The 12,145-nt window shown below is 33.0% G+C and overlaps 1 protein-coding gene across 1 annotated transcript; it reads right to left on the reverse strand.

Annotated features, from left to right (window-relative positions):
• Positions 1 to 10,316: 10,316 nt before the first annotated feature.
• LOC130653659 (uncharacterized) lies at positions 10,317 to 10,925 on the reverse strand. Its single transcript, XM_057456180.1, has one exon. The coding sequence runs from the start codon at positions 10,923 to 10,925 to the stop codon at positions 10,317 to 10,319; it is 609 nt and encodes a 202-aa protein (XP_057312163.1).
• Between the last annotated feature and the right edge of the window lie 1,220 nt (positions 10,926 to 12,145).

Raw genomic sequence — 12,145 nt, forward strand, 5'->3', positions numbered from 1 at the left:
CTGAAATTCATTTTCTTAAAATCTTGTTTTTAGCAAAATTTGGGGATTAAGTCATTGTATTTGCGTACATTTATCAATTTTTGATCCCATCCACACGTTGCATATTAACAGAAATATTTTTTTTCTTTCGGTTGCTTTGTACAATTATGGGAACGACTAAAATAGAAATTTAATAGTATCACTTTTTATTTGTATTCCTTTTAGCAAAAGAACATTCAGTTGCTACGTTTATCAGCTATGAACGAGACAGCGTCGAGTTAAATGTGTAGAAACTCGCTCGAGTGATGCTCACCATTTGATAATCAGCATTTTAAAGACTCGTAAAACTCGAGATATGATAACAAACTCATCACTTTGCAAATAATTTTGATATCGTATTATCATTTGCAACATATTTTGCATAGCTTTCTGTAAAGCGTGGTTTTAAAAACATCAAAACGCCAACAACTCAATTGACGTCAAGTGCTTACACCACAAGTAAAGAAACGGTAACATCCGCGAAGTTTTAATTAACTCTTTTGCAATAAATACGTGATATAAGTTTTTGGAAAAAGTGAATTAAAAAATGTACAAACTTGCCATATCAATAGATTCCTTTGAAAAAACACCTTAATGGAATTTGTTAATACCTCTTTTCACACAAAAGTTATACAAATTTGCATTTCCGAAGAAAACCTAAGAAAAATAAAAGTTGCTCCGAGCAAATTACATTTTATCACAATCTGGAAGCCAAAAATTCTCCCAAGAAAAACTAAATTATGATAACAGACACGACGGCTCAAGTGCCCGAGCCCTTATTTTTTTAAAAAAAGAAACATTATTTTCCTAGGTTGTTTTTAAACATTGTTAAGGTAAAGTAATTTTTTTTGAGACCGCGCAAATATTGATATAAATAGTTCACCTTCTAGGTCTCTACGTGTATGCAACAAACATAGAGAACCCCCATCAACGGTAATTTCACATTTTTGTTTCTCTAAGTATAACTGACGTTTGTTTCTTATGATGACGAACAGACGAAAGTTTACAGATTTCAATACTGTGCATTACTACCTGAACAATACAGAAACAATTCACATGAACGAGTCTTTGCATTTAATTTAAGCCTTTGTAACAAGGGAGAATAACATTTACATTGGACAGAAATATAAAAGTAGCAAACCAGAAACAGTCGCTTCGTTTTAATTTAAATCTTTTGAGAATGTTGCGGAAGTTTTACTTCGAATGGTCTTACATTTCAAAGTTATTAGAACCGGAAATAATTTTTTTCTTCCTTTTTTGTGGCTTGATTTTTCTGTATATAAGATATTGTTTATTTTAACCCGCCTAACTGTAAAATGCATAGGCCTCATTAATGAGCACAGATTTCTGAAGTCTCAGCTGCACTTTTATCTCGAGCATTATATTTCACAGAACAAGTCATAGTATCCGTTAAAAACTGTATGATTATTTTTTGATGTAAAATCCTCCTTGGTTACACACACACGACTCGCAACGCCATTGTATCGGTACTGTTATTTAAACACGAAACCTTAACTAACATAGTTAAAGTATATAATAACTCGTAAAAACCAAAGGCGAGTGGAAAAGGAAGTGCAGTGACGGAATTAAGTGCTCGCTTAATGACTTGATATGATGCTTCCCCTATTAGGGTTATTAACAACGTGAATAAACAGACGCATTGTCGTTTTGTAAGAGGTAACTTTTTTTGGATGACAACACAGGGGTTTCCGCAAACCTATCGCCACTTCCGGAAACATGCATGTATAAAGATATGTTACGTGATGATATAAGAAAAGAACGTGTGAAAATCGATACAATCTATGTAACTTAATACATACACACCACCGTACGTCAAAAACCTTAAGTGGCGATCAACAATGGTAACATAATCCTGCACCAAACCGAACATATCAACGTCATTACAATAAATAGCTGTCACGCCAGCTTGTAACCTCAAACAAACATTCTTTTAAGGTCAAAGAGATTTTTTAAATTAATGACAGTAGTTGGTTCTGGTAAAAACGATTGTGTAGTGTAAGTATTATAGGAGCAAATATATGCAAGAAAAGATATTAGCTATGTGTATTCTATTTATGACAAATAAATGAAATCCCATTTTAAAGTTGACAACTTCAAAATGGGATCTTGTACATCGTAATTTCTCTTTTTAGCCCCTCCCTTTATTCGTCTCCCTTCTAATACCCCACTCCCACAGATACTTTCTAATACCCCATTCTCACAGAGACCTTCTAATACCCCATTCCCACAGATACTTTCTAATACCCCATTCTCACAGAGACCTTCTAATACCCCATTCCCACAGATACTTTTTGAGTCTCTGTATTAAGCCCCCTTCCTTTATTTAATAATACCAGATATTTTGGTTGATTCACGTAAAAAATATTATTTTTTATCTAAGGCAAGAACCAGTGTGTTTTACAACTTTATTGAAACTAACATCTTTCAACTGGGTTTTCATTCGAATTTTTATGTTGTGTATATAGAAATCGGAACTACTCAAATGTTATAAAAACATATATATTAATTCTAAACTAAAAAGTTAGATTTCCTACTTTGTCAAAAGGAACATACGAACGCTTTCCACAACAAAAGTAAATGCTCGTTTTCATTTGACTGCATTATCGTTATAAGTTCACTAGTTTTTTCAATAGCGCATGCACACTTTGACAAAAGTAAAGATTTGGTCTACGTGCGCACGCGTTAACAAAAAAACCGTAAGCTCTTTGCGCCATAGCAAAAATTCAGTCAAACAGAAAAGACCGATAAATTTACGTCATGCATAATTAGCAGTAAACCAAGTGTTTTTTAACCAATCACTTTACAGAATCACCAATACGCTAGGGGGTGAGTTTTAAACAGTATAAAAACGAATTAAAAACTTTGTGCGTTCCATATATAAATTCTATGTGGATTCTGTATAGGTAAGAAAGCTACTTTAATTTACAGAAAATGTACCAACAAATTTAGTTTAAAATAATCGTATGAGATGCGCTATTTATATTGTAAACATCACGTTGTCAATTTTCTTTTTTTATTTGGGCAAATGAAGAAAATATATATAATATTTAGAATAAGGTTAAAATGAAAAGGTTTCGTTTGGAAATACAAACAAAGTGCGTAAAGTCATATATTGCCTATCTCCATCTCCACCTGGCAACAAAGTAATTGTGTGTCTGCTTTAATTTAGATTGAAAAAAATGAGTGTACTTGGCATCAATACATTTCTGCGATACCTTGCAATCTTTATATTGCTTCATCCGGGACATGTCAAAGCAGAAAGCCAATTAAAATGCTTTTTAAAGTGTTCTTCATTATTTCATCAATGCGTGAACACAATACACGATGGAAGTTGGATGGAGTTTATGAGTTGTACAAGATCCACTAAATCATGCAAGAACAAATGTTTAATACGACCGACAAAATCGCAAACTTCTTCGTCAGTAGTTCAAAGAACAAGCATGGTTTTGTGTGTTAGCAGCATAAGTTAAAAATTGAATTCTCCGATGACAAAAACATGACGAAAATCCTAGTGATTAATATGACTCATTTAAATTATCCATAAAGAAAAAGAAACTAATACCTATCTCATTTATAACACTTATGTAGTGTGTAGCATTGATAACTACAACACAGTCTCGGCGAAAATCGCTGGAGTTACTACAATGGCGGATAATTGAAGTAAACACAAGGTATACCTACTTCAAACGTTCCTAAGACTCAACCACAAAATATGAGTAGATAAGATTTTTAGCAATTGTTTATCTATGTTCTTTTATTTTTTCTCCATCAGTTTCTATTTTTTGTGGTTCTGACTAATTTTTGTATGATGCAGGAACTGAAAATACATCCCTACGGTATACCATTTAAATCCGCTAACCCAAATGTCGCTAATATTCGAAGTTCAGTTTTTTGGGACAAATTTCGAAACCTATTAGGTTAATTGAAAGTCTTGGTTTAATTTGAAAATTGACAATTTATTTCGCTTATTTAAACAAATTTTATCAATCCTGGATCATAATATTCTTGTTAACTCAAACCTTCGTGCGTTTATGATCACAAAATGGGAAAAATATTAGCATCCATAACAATCAGTAGCTAATGTTTTTCAATTTCTCGAAATATTTTGCGTCTGAAGTAAAATGAAATACTTCCCAATCGTCCATTTTTGCTCATCATTTCCAATCAAAAAAATTAAATAGTTTTTACAAAAGCTCTTGTTATCTTTTTTAAATAGTGTTCGTTAAATCAAACAATCCCCGTTTATACAAATCAATTCTGTTCCGCTGTGTGTTAGAAATAGCGGATGTATACTGTGCAACGGAAGTTGATGCTAATATTTTCAAAGAAATATTCTCTATCGCTTATAATTTAAAAGGTTAGGTTTTCTTATATCTTCTCTTTAATAATAGCCGTATTGTGTCTGGCTCTGCGCGGACCCCCCGCTGAGTTAGAAAATCGTGCTACGAAAACACGAATGTCAAATGCGATATATTTTATTCACGTTGTTGCCACGGGTAAATTTAAAGGACAAGCGAACCTGTTGAGTTTCCCACGGGCTAACGACTAGTTGATATAAGAATACCTAACTTGTATGTAAGTATGGTTTCAGACAATCTAATATATTCTTATGCTGTGTCATAAATTTTAATGTTGATCAAGCACAGAACAGATTTGGTTAATTTAAAGACCAGAAATTTATAATTTTCTCGCTTTATAAATAATTTACACAGTTTATTATAACATCGTTGTTGTTAATGTGTTTTGATGATACTCATACTGCAGTATCTTGAAAATAAACATTTATTTTTTTAAAAGGAGGAGACTTTACACACACGGTTTTTTCTAACCAGTAAACATATCAGCGTATTATTTAAAATTATTTCTGTATAAGTTTTATTTTCTACAAAGCAAAAAATTAGTTTTGAAATATTGAGCCATTATTGTTATATTGTTATTAATCCTGACAAAAAGAATGTAAATTTGTAACGAATTGTTCTTTAACCGTGCCAAGCTTAATCGTTTAAGAGAAACTCAGGTCAAAAACACTAGATATAATACAGGTTGTACCTGATGAAAATCTGATCAGAATATCTTTGTCTTAAGTTTTTCTGCAACCCCTTGAATTGTTTAACAAAATCATTTCAAAACGCAAGAATAACACACTATCGTCATTCCACAGTTATGTTTTAGGTAAAAACGTCTTCACTAATAATTTAACTACATCAAGTAATCGTTTCACAATGAAAATCTCGAAACTACAAAAATCTAAAGTCGTCTACGGTTTAATTGCCAACTGTGACAAATTTTACATAAGCAAAATAAAACTAGCGTTGTCGAAAAAACCCGGAAACACTTTAAAGTTCTAACTAACAATTAATTTTTGAACATCACTTAACATGATATGAGTGATGAATTTAAACTAGTGATACTGCTTCTAAGAACCTTCTCCTTACGATAAAAAAAACGCTACAAAAAAGACACAACTATCACTGACATGTCTGATTTCAATTTGAGACTCTATTAACAACATAATAATTACAGACCAATTACTGATTTTGTATGCAGTCTTACACTGTTTTTTATATCTCTTTTTTCTTGCACCAATACTTCAAATAATGTACTTCGTTTATGGTACGAAAGTCGAGCGAAGTATTTCCTACTAAAAGTATTTACAAAAGTATTTAGCAGGTTAAGGCTGCGAATGGCAATGACCATGCAACAGTCTGCCTTAACTTTTTGAGGGCTAGCCAACTGGGTGATTTCACACCAGCGACATAAAAAGTTACTCTTGGAAACAGATTTTGAATTCTAGTCACCTCATAATCGCAATATAAAACTTATTTTGGCGAGTAATTTAACGAATAAAACTGCATACTGAAACTTTCTAGCCAGATCATTAAATGACCTTTGTTCCTAAAAATGGTGTTTTGCATTCGTGATATACTTTTTGGAAATTAAACTTGTTTCAATGTCATCTGCACCAACGGCTTATCTAAACATCACATGCGCAACTGAGAAAATTATGAGCACACGCACGCCACGGAAGCACGTTTTATCAGTAACGTCAACGTTTTTAAATTTCGATTATTTACACAGTCTACCACATTATATGAAATGTTGCAATAACGTAGATGAGGATAATCTTACAGAACATGAATAAAGCAGAAAAATATTACCTGTTGACGTCATCGCGATCAACATTACGTTGTTTTAAAAGTTTCTCGATCGCGTTTTCTGTCTGATCTAGGAGGGTAGAAAAAGAAAAGGAGAAGAAACTATATATATAAAATTTATAAAAAAAGCTACGAAAGGAAAGATTTCACACTTGTTAAACGATCTTGATGCTATTTTGAATAATATTTTAAGATATGTAATGTTATTTCACAAATCATGAAGACTTACAATTGTCGATGAAACTAATTTTAAAGCAAAATTACCCCAAAGAATAGCCAGGCAAAAAATGTAACTTAAAGGTTTTTATGTTTATATATTTGCTATAGAGATAGTTAGGCACAAACATATTAAAGCTAACCAAGTAACCTAACATCGTAAAAGTCCGCTATGAACATTAATAAGTAAACTTTGACAAATTTGCCGTACGTTACTTAGATAGAAACGGCGTTCTTAGTTGCTTTTGTTTGAAATCTTTAAAATTCAGCCCTTGTTCCCAATATATATTAATTTCGGGGTTGTAGCTGTAGCTAGAGAATTACAGAATCGGTTTCTGACTAATTTCTCACTACATTTTTTAAAAAAAGTAAAAACTGGACTGTTTGCTAACCTGCGGCATATACACATAAAAAATTCACACAAAGTTTGGTTGCTTTTGTGGAAAATGTATTTTGTTTTGACTGTTAACCTGCTGCTAAAAGTAAACATTGTATTTATATCTGCTTAAGCCTATCTTCACGGAATATAAAGTGCACAGGCAAACTATGTATTTATCTATCTACACAATGTGAAAATGGTCTTAAAGATACAGCTACGATTTATGCCGGCTCAAATACATCCAAAATTTCATCCAACATCGCAAATTTTTGATGTTGGATGAAATGTTGGATGCATTTATGTTAAACGAAAAAAATATAAAAAAGTCATGTTGGATATGTTGGATAAAGTTCAGCTTCATCCAACACAATTTTCATGAATTTTCATGTTGGATGCATTTGAGTCAAATTTCATCCAACTTTTTACGACTTCCTCAGTATTTTTCAAATTTTCGAACACATTCTCGAACGTTTTTTGACAATGGAATGTTTTTTTTCAATGAAATGCTTGTAAATAATTAAATCAAGAGTGTGTGTGGAAAAAATTATGTTTAATACCGAAAAGGAGCAGAAAAAGTCAAGAAGGCAGCTATGTATGGAACGCCATAGCTGAAATAGTAAGCGAATCGTGCTTTGGTAACGATATTTTGTCATTCGGTACATATATTTTGTCATTCGGTACATATATTTTGTGATTCGGTACATATATTTTGTCATTTGGTACATATATTTTGTCATTTGGTACATATATTTTGTCATTTGGTACATATATTTTGTCATTTGGTACATATATTTTGTCATTCGGTACATATATTTTGTCATTCGGTACATATATTTTGTGATTCGGTACATATATTTTGTCATTCGGTACATATATTTTGTCATTTGGTACATATATTTTGTCATTTGGTACATATATTTTGTCATTTGGTACATATATTTTGTCATTCGGTACATATATTTTGTCATTCGGTACATATATTTTGTGATTCGGTACATATATTTTGTCATTCGGTACATATATTTTGTCATTTGGTACATATATTTTGTCATTTGGTACATATATTTTGTCATTAGCTGGAAAAGCATCATTCACACTTTTTTCATCCGATGAAAAATTAACATTCGCACATTTTAAGTGTTTCAGAAAGTTAAATTCCCGTACTATGAAGAAGTAATGCTGCGACAATTACTTAAAAATCATGGGAATGTTGTGCAGGGTCGACGAGTCTGGTATAAAAGAACAAAGAAAAGACGACTGCATAGAAGAATATACAACGTCAAAGGGCCGAACCATCTGTGGCATATATGGTAATCACAAATTAGTCCGATGGTACCTTATGGTAACAGTAATAATCGATGGATTGTGTCGTTTGCCAGTTGCTCTGTTGTGTTCTGACAGCAATAAATCAGTGCAGTGTTTTGAAAAGCAACCAAAAATTACGGTATACCCAGCAGAGTTCGGTCTGATAAGGGGAAAAAAAATGTATGTCGAATTTATGCTGAACAAAAGAGGTTCAAATAGAGGTAGCATGGTCACTGGTAAAAACATACACAATTAGCGAATTGAGAAAGGATCTGGCGAGACGTATTTGACGGTGTGTTAGGATTACTTTACAAGCTATTTTACCACATGGAGGATCAAGGTATTTTAGAGACTCTAAATGAAATTTACATCGCAGATCTTCATTACATATATTAGCTGCAAATTATCGAGAAATTGGAAATTTAAAGATGTGCTTGGGCTAATCATCGCATACGAACAGTTGACAGCACTCTAATTTCTTCGTGGGCAGCTGGTCAATATAACAATGCGATCGTAGAAGAAACTGTGGGTACTTCAATTACGGGGTAGAAGGAGCTGTTGATGAAATGAAAGAATATGGTAGACCTATATTTGAGGCCCCATCATCGCTTGACTTTAAAGCTGGATTTTCCTAAATCCTAAACCATCTCCAAGCAATGTTTGTTTTTCTATAGCTGATAGTACAATGCAAATGTTGATGAAATGTTGATTAAAACTATCCACACAACTTTCTAAATTGATGCTACTTAGAATGGAGTCCATGTTTATGGCTGCCATCTTTTTGCAACAGTACGTTGTTCTCCATCTGAGTGGGTAAATTGATGAACGATCCATATTTTTGCCAAATGCTAATTTTCTGAATGAAAAATTTGCGAATGAGGTTTTTCCAGCGAATGAAAAAGTATCAACACCGAATAACATAATGTATGTACCAAATGACATTATAAATGTACCGAATGACATAATATTTGTACAGAATGACATAATATTTGTAACGAATAATAAAATATGTGCCAAATACTCGGAAATCGCAACAGCTTTGGAAACGACAGCTGCTTCAATAAAAACAAAGATAAACGGTTTGAGGGCACAATTGGAACGAACAAAGAGAAGACTACCAAGAGCGGGCAGAGTGCTGACGAAATATACATGAGTGACTGGGTTTATTACGATAATGTCGTTTTTAATTCAATTTATCAGGGCTAGGGATACTTTGAAGCGAAATAATCTACAAGGAGATGGGTCAACAGAGAAAGAGGTAGAAACTACACCGTACCCAAGAAAAATTCGATTGGGGAAAAGAAGTTGGATTTGCTTTCCGAATAGACGGAATAGCATTAAAAGCAGCTGCCCCAACCTCAACACCAAAGAATGACGTGACAGCTCCGAAGATTTCTAACTTTGCATTGTATGTTGACGAAAAACTGTCAAGTTTGGATAACCGCAATAAAAGAATAGCGGAAAAAAGTATATGTGACATTTTATTCGAAGCCGAAATTTTATCTGATATGTTAGAAGTAGAAGAGCAAAGAAGTCCATTTAAATACCATTTTCAACCTATGCAACCACCTTTCGCACCATTCAACACTCATCAGTCCCAACCTCGCGCACTTTTTACTTCCAAATCCCATCAGCGTACAGGAGCTAAAGGTCAATTGGGTTTCAATATTCCCACCCAAGGCCAAGGTTATCATTTAATCATGGCCAGTATGAACAAGGAGGACAAAGTTATATTGAAATGATAAACAATAACTAGATATATTTCTTTTTATTTTCGTATACTTTATATAATTTTCTTAGCAGAAAGGATCAAAAAAAAGTAGCAACATGCAACCAAGCATATCTATTTCATTATGTCCAATTAACAGTACTTCCATTCCCATTCTACTGCTCCATCATTTAAGAATTAGTCCATGAAAGTTTCTCTAACAGATTGTGCATATAAAGAAGCATTGTGTCCACTTCGTGAAACTTCTAAAGAGTAAAGCGATTTCGAAAGGATTTCATCGCGCCATTCTCCGTCTGCTATTTCTCCATTCTCCAGGATAATATCAGCAAAAAAAGGTTTTCGATAAACCTTGGATGATTTACGGCTTTTGATTAACATGTTTTGGAGGGTGAGTGCCATAAGGGTTACATTTTCTACATATTTCGGCTCAAGATTAATGACAGTAAAAATTATTCTTCAACGATTTGACAAAATTCCACAAAATCGCCTTTTCTTAGTTTAAGCCCTGTTGAGGAAAATCTTTTGTCATAAATTTCTTAAGAGCGAAAGCGTCATACCCGAGGTACACATAGGGAGCGCTTTCACCATTCGAAAGCTTTGCGTCAGCTGGAAGCTCAACTGTTTCATACTGAATTCCTTGAAGAAGGACGGTTCGATTCCAGATTCCAGAATGGTTGACTCTCCCGTTTGAACCAACATCGACAAATAAACATTCGTACGACGGACCTGCGGTAGCCATCCAAAATATAGAGTGTGTATATTTATAGTTGTAATAAATTGATCCGCTATTGTTTGGCGTTTGGATTCTTACATGTTTCCCGTCGATCGCACCAAGACCGTGTGGGAAATTCCAACGTTCTTTGAATTTTTTAACCACAGCTTTACAGCAACCTTTCACGATGTAAGACACTGCATTCATTAAAATGCGGTACTGGAAGCTTAGTAATTTGAATGACTCGTCAGTAGTCAAACAACGGAGTGTTAAAGCCAATTGTTCGTCTGCTTCAATCGGTCTAGCCCAACCAACTCTTTCATTTGGCGAGATAAGGTCAAAAGTTTTGCTCAGCACAAATTCCAAATCACCCAAATCAATCTGAAACATTTTCCGAAATTCTTGTCTGTGTTCTTACATCAGTTCTTGGATAATATTTGTAAAATATCTTCTTTCTTTTCTTCTTTTCAACCAATTTCGTATTTTCCCCCTGGAACCCAATAACTCGTTGGAAATCATGATAGGTCCAACGTCCTTCATGGTGAAAAGTCAAATAATGAACACGTCATGTTGGATGAAACGAGTTGGATGAAGAAACTTTAATCATTTTAGCCTCAGAAAATTTTGAGAGGGAAAAAGTTTCAGATCAAGTTTTTGATATTATGTTATCTTTCCCCTTGCAGTAAGTGTTTGAATAGTTAATTTTATAATTATCCTTTTTCTTTCTAAAATTTTTTGAAGGGAAGCTTTTTTTAATCGTGTTTTAAAAAGAAACATGTTCTTTTTCGGTGTCATGTAACAACACATAAAAAATAGCTATTCTTATAGCTAAAAAATTATAAGAACAGTATTATAAGTCTTCTGATAAAAAAGGTTTCACCTTTGTAATCAATAGTTATATGGAACTACAATAGACGCTCGTTATGTCGACCTTCCATGGGACTGGTGAAAAAAGTCGACATAACGAAAGTTCGAGATAGTGGAAAGTCGATATACGGAGCATCGGTCATTAAAAAAGTCGAGATAAGGACAGTTTGTCAATATCATGCACACATTAGAAAAATAATTTAAATTTTTTAAACCTGGTTAGGGATGGACTATTAATCAGAAGAATCAATTATTACTGTTCTCATGCTATATGTATTCAATCATTTAAAAAATTCAAAATGCTACTTTGCTTTTTAGCAGATATTCTGTCCGTATTTACAAAGAATTCTAAACGTTGTAATAAAGAACGCATGTCGTTGCCGTTGTCGCTAAGAAGGGATAAAGTTCTTAATGTTTCTATGGCAGCATCAACCTCAATGCGTGTACCCTTAGGGCCATTTGATTTTCAATTAAATTGAAAATCAAAAATCAAAATTTGTGAATAATTTTGATTTTCAATTCGATTTGAAAATCAAAATTCAAAATTCAGTTTAAAATTTCAAAATTCAAAAATCAAAAATCAAAATTCAAAATTCAAAATTCAAAATTCAAAATTCAAAATTCAAAATTCAAAATTCAAAATTCAAAATTCAAAATTCAAAATTCAAAATTCAAAATTCAAAATTCAAAATTCAAAATTCAAAATTCAAAATTCAAAATTTCAAAACTTAAAATGACAGGTG

Source organism: Hydractinia symbiolongicarpus, chromosome 8, assembly GCF_029227915.1.
Source record: "Hydractinia symbiolongicarpus strain clone_291-10 chromosome 8, HSymV2.1, whole genome shotgun sequence".
Taxonomy (NCBI): domain Eukaryota; kingdom Metazoa; phylum Cnidaria; class Hydrozoa; order Anthoathecata; family Hydractiniidae; genus Hydractinia; species Hydractinia symbiolongicarpus.

Bases quoted from the DNA above. Each gene is read 5' to 3' on its own strand.
- LOC130653659 (XM_057456180.1), bottom strand. From the start codon at position 10,925: ATGTTTCAGATTGATTTGGGTGATTTGGAATTTGTGCTGAGCAAAACT.